The sequence below is a fragment of the Vigna unguiculata genome, chromosome 5 (genome assembly GCF_004118075.2).
Source record: "Vigna unguiculata cultivar IT97K-499-35 chromosome 5, ASM411807v1, whole genome shotgun sequence".
Lineage (NCBI taxonomy): Eukaryota > Viridiplantae > Streptophyta > Magnoliopsida > Fabales > Fabaceae > Vigna > Vigna unguiculata.
The window spans coordinates 46,643,530-46,670,828 of record NC_040283.1 but is presented as its reverse complement, the minus strand read 5'-3'; the positions used below and the strand labels follow the sequence as shown (position 1 = coordinate 46,670,828).

The 27,299-nt window shown below is 30.4% G+C and overlaps 3 protein-coding genes across 7 annotated transcripts; 2 read left to right on the top strand and 1 right to left on the bottom strand.

Annotated features, from left to right (window-relative positions):
- Positions 1-11,343: 11,343 nt before the first annotated feature.
- Positions 11,344-17,342, top strand: LOC114183920 (inactive protein kinase SELMODRAFT_444075-like). Of its 5 annotated transcripts, none has more exons than XM_028071102.1 (12): positions 11,344-11,443; positions 12,081-12,123; positions 12,464-12,833; positions 13,093-13,348; positions 13,780-13,937; positions 14,011-14,105; positions 14,233-15,266; positions 15,689-15,852; positions 15,983-16,059; positions 16,151-16,298; positions 16,386-16,535; positions 16,869-17,342. In XM_028071102.1, exons 4-12 carry the CDS (start codon positions 13,165-13,167, stop codon positions 16,953-16,955), a joined length of 2,097 nt encoding a protein of 698 aa, XP_027926903.1. In that variant the 5' UTR covers positions 11,344-11,443; positions 12,081-12,123; positions 12,464-12,833; positions 13,093-13,164; the 3' UTR covers positions 16,956-17,342. The 5 variants fall into 5 exon arrangements, with proteins under 5 accessions (XP_027926903.1, XP_027926904.1, XP_027926906.1 ...); XM_028071103.1 differs by having other exon boundaries at positions 11,414-11,513; XM_028071105.1 differs by lacking the exon at positions 11,344-11,443 and adding an exon at positions 11,450-11,779 and having other exon boundaries at positions 15,692-15,852.
- A 1,064-nt stretch (positions 17,343-18,406) lies between these two features.
- Positions 18,407-22,409, top strand: LOC114183921 (RNA exonuclease 4-like). Its single transcript, XM_028071106.1, has 7 exons — positions 18,407-18,728; positions 19,182-19,333; positions 19,439-19,572; positions 19,688-19,917; positions 20,511-20,717; positions 21,080-21,160; positions 21,910-22,409. Exons 1-7 carry the CDS (start codon positions 18,664-18,666, stop codon positions 22,169-22,171), a joined length of 1,131 nt encoding a protein of 376 aa, XP_027926907.1. The 5' UTR covers positions 18,407-18,663; the 3' UTR covers positions 22,172-22,409.
- Positions 22,410-24,079: 1,670 nt separating this feature from the next.
- Positions 24,080-24,980, bottom strand: LOC114183649 (PRA1 family protein F3-like). Its single transcript, XM_028070731.1, has one exon. The coding sequence runs from the start codon at positions 24,905-24,907 to the stop codon at positions 24,341-24,343; it is 567 nt and encodes a 188-aa protein (XP_027926532.1). The 5' UTR covers positions 24,908-24,980; the 3' UTR covers positions 24,080-24,340.
- Positions 24,981-27,299: the final 2,319 nt, after the last annotated feature.

Below are 27,299 nucleotides of genomic sequence, written 5' to 3'. Positions count from 1 at the left end.
TTGTTGGAAGTCTTATATCGACTAGAGAAAAAGACAATTTTATAATATATAAATGAGGTGCAAACCTCACCTTATAAGTCGATTTTGTGAGTTGAGTTGGACTTAAAGCCCATCTCTAACATGGTGTTAGAGTCTATCTTAACAAACTTTCCTGAACATTATGTTCCATCGCTATCGGAACATCCACTTATTTGTATCCCACGTGTTGAAATTAGGTTTAAAGTCCATTTCTAACATTCGTGGTTAATTCTTCCCTGGACAAAGACCCATAAGTTCAGAACAATATTTTTGTCCTAGTACCATAGTGCAAAGCAAATTCATGCAGTACAACACATAATAATAGGGGAATGAGGTGGAAAACATGAAGTTGATATGATGAAAACCAGAGAGAAGGACAGGGAAAAAAGTTGAAGCCAAAAAATAGAAACCGAGGAAATGGAATCAGAATATTTTGTTAATAATCATAAACAGACAAGTTGGGTTGTCTATACTCGTTTTGCAGTGTGGTAAAAGGCAGCCAAAATGTTGAATGTTGATGTTCATGGCCACAATTATGACATGGTTGTTCTGAGTTCCAATTTTACGTGGAATCATTAACTACAGAACGGTGACAGACACAAAGCAATATATGCAATGGTGGTAGCAATAAAGAGCCTCCAGTGGGGGCTAACCTAGCCTTCTCATCTTTTCATAGAACAAGAAAAAACATGGGGATGTACCTTATGCACCTTGCATGCTATCAATTCCATGTGGGCACAAATTCCAACTGGCCCACCCATCATGCCTTGCATTATTCACCCTGTCAACTACTTTACCACAAACTGTTAAGTCTTTTAACCGTTTAATTTGCCGTATATAAGTGAGTACAAATTTTATCTTACAAGTCGGTTGAGTTAAGTTTAAAGTCTACTTTTTCGATCCAAAATAATTCCTGAAGTGTCTCTTCCAGTTGTAGGGTCAATGTATTTGCATGTGAGTGTTTAGGCAGTTCTGCTTCACTGTTCTGTGCCCCTACCTTTTCCTTCCTCTGACCTCTTCAAAGCATTGACTAATTCAGAAAAAAGCATAATACTATAATATGCACCAGTGTGGAATGTTTTAACCAAATAGTAATCACTTATTAGGCATCAAATGAACCATGAATCATTTTGTAAACTTGTCAATTTAACTGAAAATTCATTCTCCACTGATAAAAACTGTAATAAACTTGTTAGAAATGGACTTTAAACCTAACTCAACCTTACAGTACCGGTTTGTAAGTTAAGATTTTCATCTCATTTATATAAATTTTGAACAGAACTAAAAATTAGTTCATTTGAAGGAAACCGAACTATGAACACATTTCCTATTCACTTCAAAATTTCTAAGAGGAGTTTTATGATTGCTCTTTATGAAGAATCAAAGTGGTAATTACTTCCTGATTAGACTGAAAAACTACTTTATGAAACAGGTGATGGAGTGATGCAGATATAGAATGCAAACTATGAAAATGAGTTTACACAGATGGAGCCATTCGTGCAGTGGTATCTCCCCAGCACACAAGTGCCAGAATCTAGCATGAGATAAGAAAAAGAAAAGATGCATAGTACATGTAGGGCACATTACAGAGGACATGAAAATGATCTTAATTATGAAGATTTGCTTATCCCACTGCCCTACCAGTTCACCTAACATGTTCCCTCATCCCTCATAAAAGCTCCTAATTTGTCATGTAATCAGTGTTCTTACTTGTGTGCTAAAAACTATGCTCGTAATCAAGCCACAATAAGTGTTCAGTCAATCATTATAAAAAGTGTCTACAGTGGAAATTTTGCAGTATGAACTTCGTTTCTGCATACTTCCCTAAACTAACCACTCAATGGTGAAGGCCCACATGTGCATCAAATTGAAATTAATAGAAATAATTAGAGGAGGGGAGAAGATTCATCTTAATTGAACAATCCATGTTCATATCATTACCTTTTCTTATTTGTCTATCATTCATAGCTATGTTAAATGACAGACCAATAAAATAAGGTATAAATATTGTTGAATAAATATATATATATATATAATTTATTTTGTATTTATTTTTTTACTCAAATAAATCTTAATATATTTTAAATAAAATTTAGTCCATTAACATAGTTTAAAAGGTCTTTGTATAAAAATTTGGGTTATTTTTTGTCTTAGAACCCTTCCAGTGGTACTATTCAGATTTTGACATTTGCTACCTTCTAACAATTTGAAATGTGATATTTTTCAAATTCTAATTTAAAAAAGAAAATAATAATCTGACTCTATTTAAAAGATATTAGAACTTAATTGAATCATAAAAAAAATATAAAAACATCTTAAAAATATATTTATAATGTTTGTAAACAAATGTTAATCTTTATACACTGTTTTAATAGGACAAATTTTGTTTGATATTTAAAAAATTAAATACAGTTTTGATTTTCCTATTTTGTTGAATCTATAGATTTGGTTGATGAGAAACATTTGGTCCCATTTTAAGAAAAATGTAATTTTTTCCATTCTTTTTTTGAATTGGTTATTTATGAGAAAGAGATTGAAACAGAAAACGATTGTGTTTGGTTTGAAGGTGAGAAATTAAAAGTAGGAACAGAATAGCTGCGAAAACATAAATGCAAGAACAGTAAAAGAAGATGGAGTTCCCAGGTTGTGCCCATCCATCAATTACATGTCTGCACAAAACAGAAAACAGAAAACAGTGAGTGGTAAGCAATGCAATGCCAAACAACACTAAGCATTCAATGACCCTTTCAACCTTCTAAATCCCCACTTGCCTCACACATTTTAAAAAATTTGTATTCTTTGCTTGATTTTTTGGTACTGCTATGATTCATAATAAATTAATTATCATTAATTTTGGCATTTAAAAATATATTAAAAAATTTAATGCTCGGCAGAAAATAATATAAAAAAAATCAATTAATAATTTGGACTTCATTTTAAACCATTCACCATTTATGGATCTTACCATTCACGACAATGATATTTTGATTCACTTTTTTTAATTTAATTTTAGCCCATCATTTTTATCACCTTTTAATTATTTATTTTAATTTTTTTAAGTAATGTGATGATATAAAAAAAAATAGAAGTGATGAGTTAAAAACGAATGGGTTAAATATATTTTTGGTCTCTCAAGTTTCAGTGAATTTTGGAATTAGTCCCTCTTCAAAATACCAATTTAGTCCTTCATCTTTATAAATGTGTGAATTTAATCCTTCTTATCAAATTTTGTTAAGTTTATTTGACATTTTAATTGCATTTTATGATAATACTTAAGTTAACATTAAAGCGAAAATGTGTCAAACGGTGTAAACAATTCAAATACTAGCATGAAATGCGTTTGAAACGTCAGATAAACTTAACAAAATTTGGTAAGAATGACTAAATTGATACAAGATGAAGGACTAAATTGGTATCAAGTTTCGAAGAGAGACTAATTCCAAAATTCACTGAGACTTGAGGAACCAAAAACATATTTAACCCAAAACGAATAAAACAAAATGAGTTAAAATATCATTATCCTTTTATTTAACATTTATCATGACTTTCATCCGGATATTAATTTCATTCATGTTATTCTAACCACTACTTTTCTCTCCCAAAACATTCATTCTGTGTCAATTGTTATTATAAAGGATAAGCATTTTATATGGTCTAATTTAATTATAATTTTAAGGTGTATATAACAATATTTTTTTTTTAGATGGGATCAAAGTTAAGGACAAAATAATTTAACTAAAGAAATAAATAATTTTAAACTTTTAACTATAAAAAATATAATAACTAAGGGATGGTTGTTTAGTACTTGAGTCAATCAAATCATGTATCAAACTGATAATTAAATGATAGATAAAAGAAATTAAAATTTGATTATATATGGCATTGATAATAAAGATCAATCTAGGATAACTTATTAGTTATGAATTTGCATCTTAATGTGAGATGTAAAATTATAGGATGTCTCTGTTTTTATCTATTGTATTTATGAATATTTTAGGCAATAATTTAGATCGTGTTTTAGTATTTTCAATAATATTACATCGTTTGAGTCGATTTTAATATATTTTTTCTTTAACTTTATATGAAACATATGTCTTTTAAGGGTTAAAATCATAACAAAAATTTCATTTTCTAAATTATCTCATATAAAATATTGATTTTAACAATGTTAACGAATTTGAGGTGAAAATAAGTTGATGTATTTTTATGACAACTTGTACGATAAACCATAAAAAAATATATAAAGAAGTTTTTAAAATTTATCTATAATATTATTTTATATAATTAGACAATTATACAAAAGTTAGGTGGATCAAATTGAACTTATACCATCTTAAGATTTATGTAAAGTATAATAAAAAAATTACATTAATCAGTTTGATTTTTAGTTTTTTAGTCTACATCTTATAAAAGTTTCCAACAAAGAAATCATTTTAAGTATACTGCGTGAAAATACTAACTTTTATATCTAGTACGGTGTTTCATTACCTAAAAAAACTCATATTTCTTGTCAATGTTGTTTTGAAAATCTTTTTATAGAAAATACTTGCAAATTTTGTTGTAAAATTTTTTTTGAAAGAAATTGTTACCAATTTTCTTGCGAAATATTTTGTATAAAATACTTTTTGCAACAAATTTTGTAGGAAATACTTTCAAATTTTATAATTTTGTAAGAAATGATTACATGCGAAGGAATTACCTGTCAATTAAAATTATTAAAAAAAATGACAGAAATTTTTTTTCTTGCAAATTCTTTTAACAAATTTGCAAGAAAAATCTCATATAATATAAGAATTTTTAGTAGTGTTTGTTTTTTAGAGGAGATATGTAGTGTTCGAGTAAAATTCAATTATATTTATTTTCATTAACTGTTATTTAACAATGGAATATATTTACAAATATATTTATATATTTTTACTGCTAAGATTTAGTTTTGATACGATCACACAACTTTCCTTCTCTACTTAGTCTTATAATACAGTATTAAAAATTTATTTTATGTTTTCTTTAAAATAGATAAATAGAGTAAAAGTAAAAAAGAAATAAGTCAAGGAAAAGTAAAAGATGAGAAAATAAACTTTAATAAATAATTTATCAAGTAAAAATGAATGAAAAATATAGAAATAGATTATAAATATTTTGTGAAGTTGTATAATTTCATTGATTTCTTAGGAAATTTATTATTTATAAATAGTATTTTTTTTATAAAAATAACTTAATGAAGTGTATGTTTTTTTTTAGGTTCTTTTAACCTTTGAAGAATACCGAGTTTTCTTTTTGAGTCTTTTGTTAAACGAGTTCAATTTGTTACTTTTTTGTTTTTTTTAATATATATAGTATAAAAGTCTATGGGCTAGAAATTTGAACAGTTGATAACTAATAAAATAAACGACTTCATTTAATGCTACTGGTCATGTGTATTAGGCTATCTGGATTATTCATTTATATATATATATATATATATATATATATATATATATATAACATAATTTTTTCAATTGGTATATTTTATAATATTTAATATTTTTTATCTGTGTATAGTGTATTGTACCTGAGTACAAATAAATAATATCTTATAAGTCAACAAACACCATTTGTAAAATATTTTCGCAAGATCTCTAATATAACTTCATCATATAAATTTTGGATGTCCATTGTTCAGCTGTATCCAGCCTTTGTTCCTCATTTATTTAACAGAAAATTTGACAAATATTTTTAATGTAAATTTTTCATGTGTCAACACATTGTCCATTTGAGTTTATTCACTTTGATATTTGAAATTTTGGTTTTAGTACATTTTTAGATCAAAATAGTTTTCTTGTTTTAAATATTATACGCTTGTGGTTCAAAGAAATTTCCACGATTTTCAAATCTTTTGTTCAGTTTTTCCATCGTCAGAAAAATCAATTTGAAAAAGCATAAAAAGAATTTGTTTGATAACGATATTGAAAATGTAAATGATGAATTATGTAAACACTTGTTTCACAATGGTATGATGTATATGAATTAAGATGTGTAAACACTCCACAACAAAATATAGAACTGTAGAAAAGGAAGATTTTTCATCTTTTAGAGTAGTAAATCATACTTCTTCCCTATGTCTATTTTTATATCCTATGCCACATACTTCATCAACATGTTACCCTTTATTTTTCTTTTTTTCTATAAGTCTTTCTTGTTGAGTCTTTGAATTTTTATATGTAATTCTAGAAAATAAAATTAGATATTAGAGTTCTTAAAAAAAAAAAATATATATATATATATATATTATCTTACAATAAAAAAGTATAAATGTTTGGATGTTTAAAAAAAAACTAATTCTTGACAAATAATATCAAAGAATGAAACAACCCATTTTGACAATAGAGCAAAATAAGTTATTTGACTCGGAAGTTGAGATTCCTAAAAGATAAAGATAATGACGAAGAGATAAATATCATTGGGAATTTAACTATTGCATTAAGAAAAGATGTTAAATATATATATATATATATATATATATATATATATATATATTTTATAAATTTCTTCGATACACATCAAAGTTTCATGATTACAATTAATACTCTGAAAAACAAACATAAGACTCAAGTCTTGAAAGAAACTTATTGTGAAAATTTGTTAACAAATTGAACGATGATAAGATTTAGGGTACAAACATGATATTTACAATAAAATGTGAAAAAATAAAATAAAAATGGGACAATAAGAAAATACAAAGTCAAAGAGATACACACCCAAATTTATAGAATCTATAAGGAGACATTTGATCATAAATATCTCTTAAGTTGTTTTTGCTTTGACAACTCATTTTGGAAGTTGTTTTTGCTTTGACAACTCATTTTGGTCAAGACTTATACCATTTAGATGTAAATAATGTCTTTCTTCATGGGATTTTAGAAGAATAAATGTAGACGAAGATTCTTCAAGAATTTGAAATTCTATTGGAAAGTTATGTCTTTCAAAGAAAGTTTTATCTGGTTCCAAGATAGTTTTGGTTTAGACTCTCATTCTCTTACTTGGATCTAGTTGTAATAAAAGGATGAAATATTTCAAAGTTAATATTTCTACAAATTTGTGGTATGAAATCAAATCAACCACAAATTTATTAAAATATGTACATGAATTTCCTCTAGGATTTGAAACTTTAAGGTATGTTTTTCAAATAAAGTTGATTATGGTCTTGAGCAATCTCCAAGATGGTTTTAGGTTAGAGTGTCATTCTCTTTCTTGAATTTGGTAGTAATCAAATGATGAAAATATTCAAAATTGATATGTTTCTACAAAATTGTGATAGGAAAGCAATCAACATAAATTTATTCATAATCGAGTATGATATGATACAATCAAATATAATATAATATTGATGGGTCTTTTTGAGAGATGATCAATAGAGAGAATGAATAATACCAATGAAACTTGAGGCAAAATCATATAAGGAATTGATATTATCTCTAATTCAACCAACAATCTTAAGGTAAAAAATTTATAAGTTTTCTATCTTATATGCAGGTCAACTTTATCATATTTAATCAATACGAAATTTAGACTCACACTTGAATTTTCGACAAACATTAATAGAGGTATTGTATATACAATATTTGCTCTATATCACATAATAGGCACTTCACTAAGGGGCCTTCGACACGATACAAGTTGATTTTCAATTGAATATTCACCAAAGTCTCACATCGATTAATATGAATAAGAGAATAGAAAAAATATTATAAAAATAAATGATTGATTTTAAAGAAATTTCCACAACTCAATATGTTTTTTTTTTGGGTATAGGGAGTTTAGGTGCCATTGATGCATATTTGTTTAGAAAGATGTATAATGTAAATTTAGGATTATATATATTTTTGGTCTCTTTAACTTTTAGTGAAAATTGAAATTCGTCCATTTTTGAAACTTTAAACCAATTTAGTCTTTCATTTTTTTAAAATGTATGGATCTAGTCATTTTAAACAATTTTTGTTAAGTTTATTTGATGTTTCAAATACATTTTTCAGCCAACATTGAAACGAAAATGTGTCAAACAGTATAATCAACTCAAACACTGTCTTCAAATGCGTTTGAAAAGTTGAATAAACTTAGCAAAATTCGATTAAAATGATTAAATTTACGTATTAATAAGATTGATGACTAAATTGGATCAAAATTTAAAGACTAATTCTAATTTTCAGTGTAAAAGTTAAGATATGAAAGTTCAGGAACAAGAAACATATTTATATCTTAATTTTTTTTAATATACACATAAATTTGTTTTTTACTTAAAGTTTAATTTCTTAATCCATGATTTGTAATGAAATGTTTGTGCAATAGTTTTATATTCAATAATGCCAAAAATACAGTTCATATCTTCGTAACGTTTTGTTTTGTGCAATAGTTTTACCCGTTACTTACTTTTTCCTACGCAACACAGAAAGGTCTTGGTTTTCAATCCCATTCTCGAAGTGGTGTATAAAACAGAAGAAGCAACAGTGCCACTTTCAATTGCTTCCTGCAGTGTTTCTTAATATTTGATCATCTCACCAAATAATGCAAGAAAATAGAGTTAGAAACTTTGCTGGTTTGAAAAGTACGTAACGATGAGGAAGTCAGAACACAGCGTGAAATTAAAGCAGAAGTGAGAAGAAGACGATGAGGTTGGAATGGACGGAAAACGTTACTCATCGGGAAGTGATTCGAGGGTGACAGCGGTGCTGAATAGACGGGGATTGGTAACGGCTAGTGGGTCCCTCGGTGAGCGTTTGTTTTGTGGTACCAAAAAAACCACAACCACTGATGACCGAACAACTGTTCTGGTTCCTACGATATGTGTGTTGGTTGTTCTGTTTTTGGGTTTTAAAAATGGGAAGAAGGAGAAGAAAGAGTGACTCACATTTATTGATTTTATGACAACCTTCCAAAAGTTGAATTGGGATTAGAGATAGTAGATTACTACAAGGGACAATTTTTTATTGTTTCTTGTTATGCACCACACTGTCTTTTCTTCATGCATCTTCATGCAGTGCAGTCAATGCTTTCACAATTTAATGCCACCACCATCTTTCTTTTCCCTCAACATTTTCAACTTTTTCTGTTTTGTATTTTTTGTTCACAAGATTCTGTTCTTCATGAACCAACAAATACATCAACAATAACACTACACTATACAACAATTTTGTTTAGCAGTACATTATTGTTATTTTATTACAAATAATTAAATAAAGACACCAAAATCACAGATAGAAGTTCTGTGATTCTGAAAAAAATGATGATGAGGCTAATGAGTGTTGTCCCCTATCTTGTAACTGTTGAAATGAATAGAAGCAGCAGAAGAAAACATAATATGTGCAGTATTGTTATTAGAAGCACAACTAATAGAGTATAATAATAGGTCATATCAATTAGGTTTGCATTATTATTTTGCTAGAATTAGTACAAGCATTTATGTAAACAAACTCCTATTTTGATTTTAGTTTTTTTTTTTATAAATTTAACTTTTGCATTTCATAATTTTATACTTTTGTTTTTTCTATTTTAGAATTTAATATATAATCTTTTATCATTTAGGAAACTTGTTTTTAACCTTTGACAGGTATTTTTATAGAGACAAGTGTAAATTTCTTTATTATATATTTTTTTTCTATTTTAAAGCACTTATGTTTTCTTCATCTTGTATTCATCATTTTCACCGTGATAACAATTACATGGTTAAATAAATCAAATCATGCAATTTGTTTGTCATTTTTTTATTTTTAAAATCATTTTTAAATGATTATCTTATTAAGAAAGAGGAAATAAGGACAACAAAACTCAAATTTTACAAATAAACTTTTTCATTCTTTCTTTATAATTTAGAGAAAAATAATTTGTAACATTTATTATTATGTATAATCTAAAATATTTTAGTAGAAGAACAATTAAGACCGAATTAATAGAGTGTTGTATAAATGAACATTTTATTTCAAATAAAATTTTCCATTAGAGAAAAATAAATAAAATTAATTTCAATATTTTTAAAAACATAAAAGTATTGAATTTAACTTCTGTGTATTATTAATATATATATTTTTTATAATATAACTTATAAAATAATTTTTCATAGAAAACTTACAAAATGGTTATTGTAAAAAAAAATGATAAATATGTATATAATCATAATGTATAATTAAACCATAATATCTTTTGTATACAATGAGTAAGTGTATTATTTGATATTTTCCTTAATTTACATAAATTGCAATATAATTTAGACTTGTTAGATGTGCTTTCATTTGAATTTTTCACTTGTCTATATTTCATGTTCAATTATTATATAACATAAATATGATTTATTTATTTTAAACTAAATGTTAAAAAGATTAAGAGATGAAATTTTTTTAAATGTTTTATGAAGACTAAGTCTAACACTTTTTATGACTTTTAAGAAAAGTATTTCAATTTTTATTTAAATGAAATAATATTATATGGACTAAAGCTAATATTTATTAATTTTACAATTGACTAAAACTATATTTTTGCTTCCACCAACAAAGCAGTATTTGCTATCACTTTTTACAAAGAAAAACAAAAAAAGGTTATGTCAAGAAAAAGGACAAAGTACATTGTTCTTTAAGTATAAAACAGGATACCAATATATTATTTGCATATTTTAGAGTACAAAATTCTCTTTAAATTATGAAGGCAAAAATGAATCCAAGAAATTTAAAAAAACTTAATAGATACGTATTTAAATTTAAACAATATACAAATATTACATATAAATAAACTTTTCTGCAATAAATCAACATAACTTATTTATTTATGTTTTTAAATATTAAATATATGTTAAGCAGTTGATTAAGCTAAACATCTATAGCAATCCCAGAGTGAATGAGTAAAAAAAAAAAAAGAAATTAAATATTAGTACTAACTTTATTACAGATAAGATTTTTAAATCTTTGTATCAAGCAATCCCCCTAAAGTTGTTTCTAATTAAGTCACAAGATTCATCAATTTTATTCCTAAATATCTATTTTGTGCCTATTACATTGATTCTTCCTGCACAGAAATAATTTCAAAAATATCTTTATCTATTATTATCTTTATTTTTTTTACTTTCTTTTATTATCTTTTACCTTTTCTTTTCTTAATATTTTTACATTTTAGTTATCACTCTTATAATATGTAATCTTATTTTAATACAATGTTGTGTTCACGTATTATTAGATATATAATATTTTCATTTTATAATTAATTTATCCTACCTTCATAGAAACATATTATTTATGATAATATAATTCAGGTTTATATATAAATAAATAAATTAATTAAAAAAAAAAACCATTTCAGAAATGATCACAGTTGACAAGTCGGACACACACACATGTAGACGGCGATTTACAGCTTAGCTTTCTCTGCTCTGCACAAAATCTGAATTTCTCTCTCTGCATTCAAAGTATGTCATGTCCCATATGTGTGTGCATTTCATCTTCTACACCAAATTGCAACAACGGTTGCACTTCATAGTAATAAATTACCCTCACAATTTTTTGAAACCATACTTAATACTACATTTCTGTCTCAGTTTTCGCCATCTCTCTTCATTCCTCAAACCAACAAATTCCATCTCTTCTCTTCTTCTTTTTGCCAAAGCCATTTTTCCACTCTTTTCATTCTCGGAGACTTGAAAACCTTTTATCTTTTGGGTTTTCCAACTGTGGCTAGTTTCATGTTTTCTTTTCATTCTTGTGGATTCTTTTACCACCCAAATGTAAGAGAAGATTGTGGCAAAGTAAGCAAGAAACCTTAATGACAAAGCTTTGGGTTTTTTTCTAACTTTTTTGAACAGTAGTAAAAGGGGTCAAAATTTCGTCATTCTTTATCTTTTTTAGTTTCTGCGAACAATAGTTTGAGCGAGCTCGATCATCCCGACACCTCTTTCTTTTGGTTAATGCTTGGTTGTGAGGATATTGTTTTATTTGGTTAGGTTTTGATTTTGATTTTTTATCCTGTTATTTTTATATTCATGACTTCTTATTGCTAAGGAACCATTCTGAGGTTTAACTGTATCAATTTTCTTTGAAAATTTTCAGGTTCTGATGATAACGATCTTATGACAAGCATAAACAGCAAAGTGTATGTTATTATTTGTTTTGGTTGCTGTTGTTTTATTTTGTTATTTTATGCAGGATGTTCATTGTCCTGAGGATTGACATGGTATATACTAACATGATACAATAGTGGAGAAAAAGAAAGTTTTGGATCTTCTTGAGAGATCTCTCTTATTGTTTTCTACTTGGATCGTCAGTGATATTTTTTATATTCCTAAGCTATCAAAAGGTTGCTAGTGATTACTTATCTGTATGTCTCACACTGGCATGCCTTTTTTTTTTTTTCTTCTTTAGACTCTGCATTATTGATGCTATTATTATCACTATTTCCAACTTCTAAAGTTGATTCCTATGTCACTGTGCAGGGTAAAAATTGATACTGAGCTTTCAGTGACCCGGAGAACTAGAAGACGTCTCGACCTTTAGTCATATCAAATAGTGATTCAAACTCTTGATATATGAAGGACATGCCACTATTTATGTAGTGGAATCTTTTCGCAGGGTTCCTCTGGAGGATCATCAAAAGCAAAGCCAACTAGTTGAAGCCAAATGTTTTGACTTGTGAAGAATAATTTGAAAACTCCACACACAGCTAGTGTATGCAACTGTTCTCGTGTAATGGATTGTCTCTTAGCCTTCCCGTGCAGTGCTTTTAACCCTGTAGAATTTCTGAAACTTGAGATTCACAGTACGGTAAATTTGGGGATGCAACGTCTTGCTTTCTGAGCCAAAAAGGTATCTGATCCGATTCTTGGCAGATTTGATTCTATTTTGGTAACATGGATTTGATAAAAAAAGTTTACTTGCCAATCTGTAACACTAAAGATTTGAGTTCTGGTTAAAAGAGTCTTGTCAGTGATTGTTCTGTCACTGCTTGGAAGCATGTTGCATTGTGGTTATATATGATAATCCTGGTAGAGCTTGAGCACGACAGAAAAAGCTAGTGATATTGAACATGCTCATGTGTTTCATCCCTTTGTTGTTTAAAATGTAGGAACATCTGGGTTTGAAGGTTATTGAGTGACATCTGTTGAGCAAGACAGTTTTTGTGGGATTGCTGGCCCTGATGAGTCGAGAACAGCAGAAGCGAGGGAAGCAAGAAATATGTTCTGATGGAGCTGAAAAGGTCATTGTTGCCGTTAAGGCATCAAAGGAAATTCCAAAGACTGCTCTTGTTTGGTCCCTGACTCATGTTGTGCAACCTGGCGATTGCATTACATTGCTAGTGGTTGTACCTTCACAGAGTTCGGGTAATGAAATTTTTGCCATGATTTCTTTATCTATTTGCTCTTTGTCAGACATTATTTATTGCGGTGTGATCGTTATGGTTGCCTTATGGTTGCCTATTTTGGCAAGCGAATAACATATTAGTTGGGTTCCAAGGATATGTCATCCCCTTTTTTATATGGATTGTTTTGTTTTGAATAAGAATTATGAACAAATGGATAGCAGTTTGACATGTAATATAAACCCTTGTATGATAATTTTGTTCACTTTCTTGCTTGTGGTGGATGACTATAGTTATGTACTATTGCTGTATCTGGTGTGTGTCTCTTATTTCAGCTTAAATTCTTGATGCATGCAAGAACCTTTACTCTCTTATTTTTTTTTTTTGTTGGTCATTTGAACCTGCACTCTTCCTTTACTCTGCGTACCTAACTATTTTTCTGCTCATATGTAGGCAGAAGATTATGGGGTTTTCCAAGATTTGCTGGTGATTGTGCCAGTGGTCATAAGAAATCTTCTTCAGGATCATCAAGTTCGGAACAGAAGTGTGATATCACTGACTCTTGCTCTCAAATGATCCTTCAGCTACATGATGTCTATGATCCTAACAAGGTTAGGGGCCTTGATGTAAGAATTTTCATATTGAATGTTGCGTCTATACGCCAACCTAACAGTTATTCAACAGATAAATGTGAAGATTAAAATTGTTTCTGGATCACCATGTGGAGCAGTGGCTGCGGAAGCCAAGAAAGCCCAAGCCAATTGGGTCGTTTTAGACAAGTAATTTTCTATTTCCCCCACCTAAAGGCCCAGACTTGATGAGCTCTTAATTTCTGGTTTCACTATTTTATTGATGTGATTATAATTCAGCATGAATTGGTGGTATTTTCAATTTTGCTTTGTGCAGACAGCTCAGGCATGAAGAAAAACAATGTATGGAAGAGCTGCAATGCAACATTGTGGTTATGAAGCGTTCACAGCCTAAGGTACTCCGCTTGAATTTGGTTGGAACAAAAAAGAAGGATCTTGAAGAATTATGTTCACTACCTTCTGAACAAGATCCGATGCTTGGAAAACAAACTAAGAACAAGAATGATTCTTTAAATTCCTTAAAAGGTCCAGTTGTCACTCCATCTAGCAGCCCTGAGCTAGGGACACCGTTCACTGCAACTGAAGCTGGTACTTCATCGGTTTCAAGCTCTGATCAAGGAACTTCACCATTTTTCATCTCTGAGATAAACATTGAGTCAAAAAAAGAGGAAACTATAAAAGAAAATCCAGAACTTGATGATTCTATATCAGACACAGACAGTGAAAGCTTATCCACTTCTTCAGCAAGCTTGAGATTCCAGCCATGGATCACCGATTTACTTCTGCATCAACGATCTTCTCAACCTAAGGAAGAAAGAACAGAGAGATCTTATAATAGGAATCAATTGTCTACTACTAGAGCTTTGCTAGAAAAGTTCTCCAGACTTGATAGAGAAGCTGAAATTGAAATCTCAACCTATAAGACTGACTTGGATTTCAGTGGGAATGTACGAGAAGCAATAGCGCTATCTAGAAATACTCCGCCTGGTCCACCTCCCTTGTGTTCAATTTGTCAACATAAGGCTCCTGTTTTTGGAAAACCTCCAAGATGGTTCACCTATGCTGAATTGGAGCTTGCCACTGGTGGATTTTCACAAGCCAATTTCTTGGCAGAAGGAGGATTTGGATCTGTTCACAGAGGTGTTCTACCAGATGGACAAGTTGTTGCTGTGAAGCAACATAAATTGGCCAGTTCTCAGGGTGATCTTGAATTCTGCTCGGAGGTAGAAGTCCTGAGCTGTGCTCAGCACCGAAACGTTGTTATGTTGATTGGTTTCTGTATAGAGGATAAGAGAAGGCTATTGGTTTATGAGTACATATGCAATGGATCATTGGATTCTCATTTATATGGTAATTTCTTTTGCTTTCAGACCAAGTTATGCTATGGCAAGGCCATGTTTTTGAACTTCATTAACATGCATATTCACGTTTTCTGTGAAAGGTCTTGGTTCTACGCTACTTGAAAAGTTATGCATCATCTAATATGGGAATTTGGTTTGATGTGGTAGATTCATTTTTGTAAAGCTAATGAGATTCAAGGCTTTGTACTCCTATATGAAACTTGGTTTCATACATATTTTAGCTAGCATGCATTTATGCTTTTGGTTGGAGTTGGACTTGTCTTGTTCTTGAAGACTAGTAATGCAGAATATGTAAATATTTTATCATTTTCACATTCAATACAGTGATTGCAATCATGTAGTATAGGTTGCATTTTACTGATACCGGCTTGATTTGTTATCTGGATAACTGGACATTACTTGGAACTCTAGCAGGGAGACAACGAAAACCATTAGAATGGTCTGCCCGGCAAAAAGTTGCTGTTGGAGCTGCCCGAGGGTTGCGATATCTTCATGAAGAGTGCAGAGTGGGTTGCATTATCCACCGTGACATGCGGCCCAACAACATTCTTATCACTCATGATTTTGAACCTCTGGTATGGGTTGGGTGTCACCTGCCTTGTTCTCTGCAGTCAGCAGTTTTATAGTTTACATGTGAAAAGCACCACTTCATATCTTTCTTTCAAAAAGTTTTTCAGTTAATTAATTTGTGTTAAATTATTCCAGGTTGGTGATTTTGGACTAGCGAGGTGGCAACCCGATGGTGACACAGGAGTGGAAACTAGAGTAATTGGAACATTTGGGTATGCACTGTATTAATCCTTGTTTAGTTTCATTGTCTTGTTATTCTGCACAATATCAACAATTCAACTAAGTTTTGTTGGTGCAATGCAGGTATTTGGCTCCTGAATATGCTCAAAGCGGCCAAATTACTGAAAAGGCTGATGTTTATTCATTTGGTGTGGTGTTAGTGGAACTTGTTACAGGGCGAAAGGCTGTGGATCTCAATAGGCCAAAGGGACAGCAGTGTCTTACTGAGTGGGTAAGTCAAATGATATTAATATCTAATTTATTATGATTTTAATTGTGGCAATGGTATCATTTATGTGAGCATTCGATATTTAAACAGGCACGACCACTATTAGAAGAATATGCCATTGAGGAACTGATTGATCCAAGGTTGGGAAGTCACTATTCGGAACATGAGGTCTATTGCATGCTGCATGCTGCCTCATTGTGCATAAGGAGAGATCCTTATTCTAGACCTCGCATGTCACAGGTAAGAAAAATTGAACAAATTTTTGTTTTTTGTCATGTTTTCTAATGAGGGGACTACATTACATACACATTTCCCAACCTAAAACTTTATTTAAGAAGTTATGGGCTTAAAGGTTATAATCCAACTGTCAATTGGGGACTTGAAGGGAATTCCTCGTGTGCTGCTGAACTGAGCGTTAACTTTTATGAATTCACTCCTGATGGTTCTTTTATTGTGAGAACCAAGAATAGCACTGACTTCCAATGTGCTAAACACTAACTTTATGCATTGATTTTACGCCACTTTTGGTTTCCCCCACTGATCTTGATGGCATTCTTGTCTTGTTTGTTTAAGGTTCTGCGAATACTGGATGGTGACACGGTTATGGACCCAAATTATGTTTCAACTCCCAGTTATGATGTGGGAAACCGGAGTGGTTGATTTTGCTTTTTTTGACCAGAAAGGTAAAGCTAAGACAGCGCCACTACAAATGGGGTCCCCCTTTTGTAAGAGTCACTGAAAGCTTTCTGTGGGAAGCTGAGCACAAGCCTTTGCCTATTGGGAAAGCAACAAGTCTGTCTAAGTGGACAGACATGTGAAGAAACTACAGTTAAAACAGTTCACGATGAAGAATGCTGTCTTGTTATGCTAAGCCGTAGTATTTGCAATTTGTAGGTAGTTATGTTTAAATTTCTCTGCAATTTAACCTAATGTTGCATATGTGTATAGTAGTAGTTCTAAAGTAGGTTAAGGTATTATAGAAGCTTTTGAAATTCTCCTATGAAACTTTTAAATGGATGGAAAAGTTTTTGATATTGTTGGTTCAAATCTCTCCCCAATGCATGTGTTTTCATAAGCTTTGTGTTTTAAGAAACAAACAAACTTGGGCTAGGGCTGAGGCTGGTTGTTTCAAGTGGCAACAGAAAAAGGTAGTGTGGTGGCTTTATTTGAAGTATGAAAAGCTGAGGTGTCATTATATGGAACATGTGAAACAAAGAAAACCTGGTTGGCTGATGATGACAGAAGGGTGAGACTGAGAGGTTGAACGTGATCAAGTGGCATGTCAAATGTTTGTTTCTGGTTTGTGTTTTGGCTTCTTGTTACAAAGGATTGCATGTTGTATTAAATCAACACTGGTACAAGTTTACAGAATCCAGAGGTATCTGTTCATCAAGTACGTGCAAACTAATGATGGTATCATTATTGCTTTGTCTTTTCTCTCTTTTTTGGTAAATCTATTAGGATTAGTTCTCGTCTATCTTTCTGCGAAGAACTTGTCACAGAGAGCCATGGATTTGAGAGCAGATTCAATCAATCATAATTATCCATACAAATATAATTCCTTCAATCTCAGAAGAATTTGAAGTAATTCTAATGCATCAACTATTGTATGCAAATTTAATAAGAATTAAAATTTGTTTCGAATTCTTAACTATAATATTAGGAAAAGTCAGAAGTGATTTTAATCACGGGTGAAAATATATGGGTTATGTCAATCTCTATCTATTTTTTTAATAGCAATAGATAATGGAATTATTATCATTATAATTATAAAAATAAAAATAAATAATTTTTATATTTTTACTGTACATAATTACTTTGATTTAATAAAATGGTTAAATTTAGAAAAATAGTTAAATAAAAAATAATCATTAAAAGGTAAAATTGATAAATAATTATTTTAATTTAAAAAGTTAAGTTTTAAAGGATAAAAATGAAAAAATGAATTTAGACATAAAAAAGAAAAAGTTATATAATAGTATAAATAAAAAATATACAGTATATCTAACCTTTTTTTTTGTAAAAAGTGTTTAATTTTGTAGTAATAAAATTGGATTGAGACTGAAATATTAGTTTAATTGAATGTTAAATTAAAAGTATACCAAATCAGGATTTGATTTGTGATATTTGGTTTGGGGTGACTGCTCCACTTGCTGCCTACACAGTAGCACGGTGCGTCTTGACTCAAAGCAGTGGTTGCAGCTTCTTCTTTGGTGGTGTTAGGGTTTTGGAGTAGCCGTTTACACCATCGAAATTTTCGTGTACCTATGTACGACAAAATGTTGTGATTCTTCTATCGACTCCTCTCGCTAACAGGCAAAATACAAGTCGTTTCATCGTATCTGCGTCACACCAAACCTAGCTGTGCATGCGTTTTGATTTACCATTTGATATGGACGCCGAAGCGGACTCAAGTCAAAACCCTACTCCAAGGTCAAACTGCTGCGCTTCACTTTTAATCTTTCTTTTGTTTTTGTTTGTTCCATCATGGTTGATTACCGTATTGCGTTGATCAGAAAGTCGAACCTTGTAATGAAAGAATTTAGAAGGATTTTAAAATCAAATCCAAATTTATTGTGTTTTTAAATTAGTTATTACTGCATTTTGTTCTCTGTTGTTTTTTAGAAGATTCTCTTGTGTGAACGAATATTCTGGTTAGTTTTTAATCGGTTTGTGGGGACTCTAATGTGTATCTGATATATATAATTGCCTGAGTTTTCTATTTACAGTGACTAATTAGTATCTGCAATATAGTGATTGAGGAAATGTTCCGTGCTTCTGAGTAGAATAATATATATTGAACCAGTGCACTAAGTTTTTTTTATTCCTCTGGTATAACTGTTCTTTTGCTAGTTTGTTTGAAGAATAGCTGGTTTCTTCCTACAGACACAAATGTTCGGCATGCTATAAACAATTCAAGAAGAAAGAGCATCTAATTGAGCACATGAAAACCTCGAACCATTCCGTCCATCAGCCTGCGTGTGGAGTCTGTCAAAAACACTGCAAATCTTTTGAGTCTCTGAGGGAACATCTTACTGGTAAGTCATTTGTGCATTCAATCTGTGCTGTCGACACTGTTTATTGCTTCCATGTTTTATGCTCATTGTTTATATTTTCTTGTTCCTTTTTTAACTATGATTTAGGTCCTTTGCCAAAAGGAGTTTGTTCAAAGACTTTCTCTCAACGGGGCTGTCAACTTTGCTTGGTACTATTTGATAGTCCCGGGTCTCTCATTGCTCACAGACAAACATGTCGCTTGTCTGCTCCTACTCGTCTTGTAAGTTGATAATTGACAACCTTGAGCATTTATAAAATGAATAGGTTTCTTGTATAATTTGTTATCTATTGGGATTGAGATTAGGAAGTTTATGTTATGTCTGGAACTGTTGCAGGGAACTAAAGATCTGACCTACATAGATTCCCAATTTGACTGTCAAGATTCTTCTGATGAAAACCATGCTGGCAGGGGCACTGGAGGAACAGTTGCAATGGACTGTGAAATGGTTGGTGGTGGAAGTGATGGTTCTCTGGAACTTTGTGCAAGAGTATGTTTGGTTGATGAAGATGAGAACTTAATCTTTCATACATATGTAAGACCTTTAATGACTGTTACTAATTACAGGTACTTTTAATTTGCTTCTTTGTTTTCTTTTCTTTTACAAATTACGTTTTTTAGGTTTGATAGGGAGAAGGAAATGTAAAGGAGGGAGATAGGATAGAAATATCAATGTTTCACTATTTTTTTGGGAGCAGAAATAGGGACGAGGAAGTCTTTCGTATGGGACCCTTCTCTCAAATTGGCATGAAATAGGGGGGAGAGATCATGTCTATTTTTCATTTTTTTTTTCGGACTTTCTTGAAAAGTTAACTAACGTTTTTATGACAAAAAAATATAAATAATAAATAATAAATAATTTAATGTTGAGAATAATAGAGATAAATATATATTTTTTGGATTAAATTAGTACAAGGATATTTCATATAATTTATTTACTTTTCATTCTCTGTTTCAATCATCTAAACAAATGAGGCAAATTTCTCCACTTCTCTTATTTTTATCAACCCAAACAAACAACATATTTTTCAACTACATTTATCTTTATTTCTATCCTTCATATTTCTTTATTCATTTCTATTCCCAAAATCGCATTATTCTCAATGAAAATTGAGAAAGGGAAAAGAGTGTAGGGGTTGATTTTATTTCCATATTTTCAGATATGATATAACTGGGTTGACAGAAGAACATCTCAGAAATGCGATGCCCCTTTATGAAGTTCGAGAAAAGGTATTGAAAATACTATACAATGGAGAATCCATTGGCAAAGTTCGACTAAATGGTGGAAGGGCCAAGCTTCTTGTGGGGCATGACTTAGCACACGATTTAGATTGCTTGAACATGAATTATCCTGATCATATGCTAAGGTAGATTCTTCTTGAGTAACTTAAATTGTGCTAAATCTTGCTCGGCAGAATTATTCTTGACCACACTCTTGCACTAATTTTTCCACTTTAAGGATTTATCATGATGATGAACTAAACAATTGTTAGAAATCCCTGAATTTCTTCTGTTTTTCTCCTTTTTATTATCATCTTATATAAGGTATTATGCTAAACATGTTTCCAGACTTAAAAGATCTATCTATTCAGAACCTTTTTTCATTATTATATTGGATCATGCCCAGATTGATGGAAATATCTCCTTGAATGTACTGTTTGTTGTTCGAGAGCAGATCTTTGTAATTATTGCACTCATCTTTTGCCTATGCTTTTATGTTGCATTGAAGAGACACTGCAAAGTACCGTCCGTTGATGAAGACAAACTTGGTCAGCCATTCGCTCAAGTATCTCACCCGAACATATCTTGGGCAAGTTAATTCTTAACTCAAATCTTTTTCTGTTTGAAACTTCTTCTTCCAGCTTATAGTTTTCCTTGTATTTTAAAAGTCAAATTACAATTGTTCAATGGCTATCATTTCAATTTGCCCAGGATCATTGTAGATTCTATGAATGATACTTCTTTCTATACTAAAACAAAATGAAATTGGTGATCAACATTTTTTTATGTTGAGTACGACTAAACTAATTTTGAAGGACGTATTCATGTTGATTGTCAAATATAAAATGTTATAAACTAAAACAAGTTTAGTTATAAGGTTTTATTTTTTTGTGGTTTTTACTCTTCACATTTCGGTACCAAATTTTAAATCCAAACATCCTATCCTGAATCAATGAGACAACAGTGGTGGTGGTGGTGGTCTGACGGTGCTAACGAGGGAAATTGTGACGACAGTGGTAAACTGGTGGCAATTAGGAGGTGGTGGGTGATAGTTCTAGTGATGACAGTTTACATGGATGGTTGAGGAGGGATGCGAGATACTGAATAGCTTGTTCTTCATTTCTTTATACTAAAAGCCATCATAAAGCAAAACCTTATTTTTAAAGGCAGATAAAAGTATTTCAAAACCAACTAAAAATCAATTCAGCTCCATTTTAGTCAAATGAATTTTGTTTTGAATTTTTATTTGAAAGTCCAAATTTAAATACTTACCTGTTTAATCTTAAAATTACGATAGTTAACTGATGACAATAATTTTCTATTGTTTTTGCTTTACAGTTATGATATCCAATCCGGCACTCATGACCCGTATGAAGATTGTATTTCTGTGATGAGACTATACAAAAGAATTCGAGCTCAAATTCATCCAGAGGAAGAAGAAGACCATGGAACATCGACTCCGAGTAACAGGATTGTTGGCATGCCTGATTGCTGGAGATCCAAGGAACTTGACAACCTCACTCCAGATCAACTCTATGCCATGTCAAGATCGGATTACAAGTGTTGGTGCTTGGATTTGAGGTCAAAATTGCCAACCTGAATTTATTTCATCATTAAATTTGTCCGCAGCATCATATCATAATGCTTATTTCTTCAGAAACTATGGGAATGGGCTGCTAAAATATTTTGCAGTGATATTTTCAGTGCATATCTTTCTAACGCATCGTGTGATGCTCGGGACAAGAAAACTGTTGAGAAAAAGATAGGTGGTTATGATGCTTTTGTGAATATCTAACTTTTGGTTCAAACCAAATAAAGGCGACCTTTTTTAGAATCAAGACTTTCCTACCTTTCTCATCATAATAAAGGCTACCGACACAAACGTAAACTGATTTAAGGCTTGTTCTAGATCCAATTTCAACGGAGCCACTTAGATCTAAGTTGCTGATTGGTACAAAGAGTTTTCATTTTCAAATATAAACATGTTAAGTTACTATTTAGTTTCCTTTCAAGAAATATATTTTCTTTCTTTACGACGGGAAAATTATTTACTTGGTATTAATGGGAAAGCTTCATTCCTGAGTATGAAGGTGAACAATGTTTTATCCTTGTCTATTCCTTTGGTAGAAGAACCTTCAGCTTGAAAAACAAGGGTCTCCATTTATTTAGGTATTTTCAACTTGTGATTATTAAAATCTGAAATTATATCAAGCGGATATCTTTGTCAATTGCAACATAAAATCTCTCGACCGTCTATTTGATTTAATATGAGAGCAATTTTTACTGTATATTTAAAATATACTATAAATTATAAATTTTAGTTACATGTTTGTTATGTAATGTACATAGGTCAAAATATACATATCTTACGATAAATTGTAGATTAAGTAAGCTGCTTTTAATTTTGAACAAAGTTCTAATTTTCTTTTGTAAACGATATAAATAATATTTAATACGATAAAATTTAATGATATAAAAAAAAGGGAAAATAATGGTTTTTGTAATAATAATAATAATAATAATATCATAAAATATAAGTAATAAATGATAACGATTATTATAATAGAAATTACCATCATTGTCAATGATGTATGCATAATTGGTAAACCAAAATAGTGACAGCTGTAACAATAACAATAGTGACACCTATAATAAAAGTGGCGATAACTATGTAAGAAAACGGTGATAACAAAAATAACGATAATGCTTTTAATGGAATGGAGGTATAAGAGTAAGAGAAAAGTAAATTATTCTCTCCCATTACTTTTATAAAAAAAATCTTTCAGTGAAAAATATTATACACTATAAATTAAGTTATACAACAGAATAAGGAAAATCATATTCTATTCGCGTACCAAAAATAATGTAGGTATCATTATTATTATATAAAATAAATTTTTAACAACTAAATTTTAATAATTTTATTTAATAATCAAAATGTCATCTTTAAAATAATCTTCAATTTATAATTTTAAATTAATTAAAAAGATAACAACTCAAATTATAAGAAAATATTATTAATCGTCAACGTATCATTTTTCATATTATTATATATCATGATCATGATTTAAATGACATAGAATGCCGGCATTGGTTAAGTTCGTTCCTCACATGGCACACGTGCTAACTCAAAAGGTTTCGATCTATTTCGTTGAATATATAAAATGTTCAGTAAAAGATCAATTACTATATTAAGACTGATGAAAGTACTAAAATCATACTCACCAGCTGAATCGCGCATTTAAAATAAAGAAAATTCTAAAGACAAATGTAATCACTGATTATGCCCCAAAACTTTAGTTAATAAATTGTAATCACAGAAAGTCTGAAATTATTGCCATTGATTACTGATTCCAACTTGTCAACTGGGTAACCCAAATGCACAAAAAAAAATAAAAATGGGAACTTTGTGATTGTTCCTCTTGCCGACATGTCAATTAGTTATATGTCTCAATTTCAAGTAACGAACTAACCCTCTTCTCACAGAAGCAAGAATGAGATATCACAGAAAAAAAAAGGATAAAATTTATAATTCAACTAAATTAAACGTAAGCAATGAATTTCATTCAGTTCAGTTCATCCATAGCACCCAACATCTTTAGCTTCACAAATTCCAAACCTCCCATTCAAAAAGGGCAACAAAAAAAAAAAAGCATAAAACTGAAAGAGAAGGAAGAAGCTGAACAGAACCTAAAATTATTTACTGAATTGACCAAATAAAAAAATTCAGAGAAGAGAAAAACACGAAGCGGAAGGAGAAGATTGGGGATCAAGAAAGAGGAGCACCGGGATGAGGAGGAGGAACGAAGCGGGCAGTGGCCTCTTCTTCGTCGTAGAACAGATCATCGGTTCTTCTGAAGGCGGCGTGCGCCACCACCAAGACGGCTCCGATGAGGAGCGCCAACAGGATGTTAGGGACAGCGCCGGTGAGGAGGAGGAGGGCGATGGTCAGCACCGCCATGACGATGAGCACGACGCGGTCGCTGATCATCCGGCCGAAGACGACGAGCGGCTCGTCGCGGAGGAAGTAAAGGAAGAGCCACGCCGCCACGAGCACCACGAACACGATCAGCGATATTGGATGCCAGAGGAGACTGAGGAAGAGCACGATGAGCACCACGATGGCGTAGTTCATCTGGAAGTAGCCGACGTTCTCCCGCACGCGCCTCACGGCGTCGGAGAAACCTGCCGGAAGGGCGAAGGAGTGGAAGTCGAACATGACCTTCCATGGTCGGCGCGTGGCAAGCCCTTCCTTGACCCGCTGCTTGGCGCGTGAGATGAACTCGAGGTTGGTGGAAGGTGAAGAGGAAGTTGGGATTGTGCCGTAGTTGGTCATCGTTGCTGAAATGAAACACTTCTTTCTTTCTTTCCTTCCTTCCTTGGGTTTTCACGAACAAAGCAAAGATAAACACTCTTACATTATTAATAAAGACGCCAATAAAATAAAATTTTTATTTTTTATTATTACTATTATTCTTATAAATTAATGCATTATTTTAATTGTAACGTGCCTCAGGGTTTGTCTTCATTTCTGGGGCACCTTCTCATTACAAATGCATTTCAAAATTAACCAAATTTGTTTCTTAGTTTCACTTTTCAATCGGTAACAATCTAAAACACAATTTTTTAAATCATTTTTTTACAAATTTGTCGTGTTGTGGATTGAATAGTGTTTGCTTTTTCGTCTTTATGGTCTCTATTTTGAACTCATAGGTATATATAATCTGGATAAACCTAGATTGAACTCAACAAAAGGAACTATTATATTTTTTTTTTATTAGTAATTTCCACATTCGCAAAATTTTTTCTATAATAATGGAAGCAAAGATAATTAACTAGGTCATCTATATAACTAATGAATGCATATTCTTTTTCAACTGAAAGTGTTGAATTGAGGTTATTTTCAGTAAGATATTGGTTCATACAGAGTTAATTCTATGATTATGTTTAAGAGAAGTGATATTATGGGTTATATTTATTTTTCCATACATGAATTATAATTATAGTCATTGAAAAATTGTAATTTTATATAATTATATGACATTAATTTTATGGATATAAGACATTTGATATTATTTTTACATTAAAAATCTCAAAATAATAATATTATAAACTTTTTAACTTTATTTATTATATCTAATACGAGACTTTTCCCTTATAATTTCACTGTTTCCAACACATATTTAGTACAAAATTGTTTAAGTTCAAAAAACACCAATTCATTAGTGGTAATTTGTTAGTTGGTAAACAAGTTAAATAATGATAATAATAAATAAACGAAGTAACATAAATAAAGCCTGATCATTTGTGCATTAGATTTTATGTGCATTAGATTTTATGCAAAAATTTTGTAAGAAACTCAAATTCTATTTAACTATTTATCACGGGAAGCAATAGAAAGAAAAAAACTATATTTTTTTGTTACTTTTGGTGTAAAACTATTACACTCACAATTAATTAAATGTTAAGTCTGACTTTAAGATAGTGATTATAAAACAACTATATTCTCATTATAAGTAAAAATTATTCGCACACAATAAATATTTTGTGAGTTTTAATGGGATCTAGTTTTAAAAAAATATTGAGTGTATATATTTAAAAGTATACAGTTTAAATCAACGATTAAATAATTAATAATTAAATTTAACGACCCATTTTAAAATCACATAGTTTTAGTTTGGGATGAAGTACTAAAACTTTTTTTTTTAAATATAAATATTAAAAGTAAGGACTACACATATAAATTAATATAATTAATATATTTTTTAAAAAAATTAATATACTTTTTATATATTTGACACCTTAAAAAATTTATATTCATTTTGAATCCCAAATATATATTTTTCTGAAGATTCATCATTAAAAAAAACAAATAAGATTGGGTCATTCAAATGACATTTTCAAGTGTTAATTTTATTATTTAACTTGGTTATTTATGAAATTAAGTGATATTATGGATTGATTGATGTCAGATAAACTGATCTTCATTTAAAATAAATGCTTATAAATGATGAATATATGATATATATTAACAAATATATCTTACCTTCTTTGAGTTTTTAAAATATATAGATTATAATTTTGGATGGTGAGAAATTAAAAAAAATTATTCATATAAAACATACAAAAGTATATAGGACGAATGTTTTAAACTTATCTTGACCTATCAAAACTTAGATGGGTAATGGAAAGACTTGATATAAGTTAAATGTTAGTCTTTCACAAAACATACTTCATACACAACTTTCAAAATATATCAATACAATTTTTTAGTATAGTTTTTTTTTTTTTTTACGTAGATCCTTGATTTTTTTTTAAGTTTAAATCTATTTATTGAAATATGTCATGACTTGATTTATGAACTGAAATTATTGTGTAGATTCTCGATTGCTTGTCTTTTTATTTTTTATTTATGTAAAACATGTTGCAATTATACTTTATATATAAATATATGAGTTAGGACCTGAAAGTAAAAGAGAATAGTATAAAAGTTTATTTTTAATATTTTTGGATGAATAATTATATGTTCGTTATATTATTCTTATTGAATAACTTTTAGTTTTACAAACTTGTATTCATTACTAGTTTTGTGTATGAATTTTATTTAAGTAATGGTATTACAATTGTTTTTGGTAACAACTTTCTAATTAAAACCTTATTGAAAGTGATATATATTGTGGGTTGTGATAGAATTGTAATATATAGATGTTAACAAATAAAATTACGAC

Coding starts and splice junctions, on each gene's coding strand:
- LOC114183920 (XM_028071102.1), top strand. CDS start 13,165: ATGAGTCGAGAACAGCAGAAGCGAGGGAAGCAAGAAATATGTTCTGAT. Junction 13,349..13,779: donor TGTACCTTCACAGAGTTCGG/GTAATGAAATTT, acceptor GCTCATATGTAG/GCAGAAGATTATGGGGTTTT. Junction 15,267..15,688: donor ATTGGATTCTCATTTATATG/GTAATTTCTTTT, acceptor TTGGAACTCTAG/CAGGGAGACAACGAAAACCA.
- LOC114183921 (XM_028071106.1), top strand. CDS start 18,664: ATGCGTTTTGATTTACCATTTGATATGGACGCCGAAGCGGACTCAAGT. Junction 19,918..20,510: donor ATGACTGTTACTAATTACAG/GTACTTTTAATT, acceptor CCATATTTTCAG/ATATGATATAACTGGGTTGA. Junction 21,161..21,909: donor CTCACCCGAACATATCTTGG/GCAAGTTAATTC, acceptor TTTGCTTTACAG/TTATGATATCCAATCCGGCA.
- LOC114183649 (XM_028070731.1), bottom strand. CDS start 24,907: ATGACCAACTACGGCACAATCCCAACTTCCTCTTCACCTTCCACCAAC.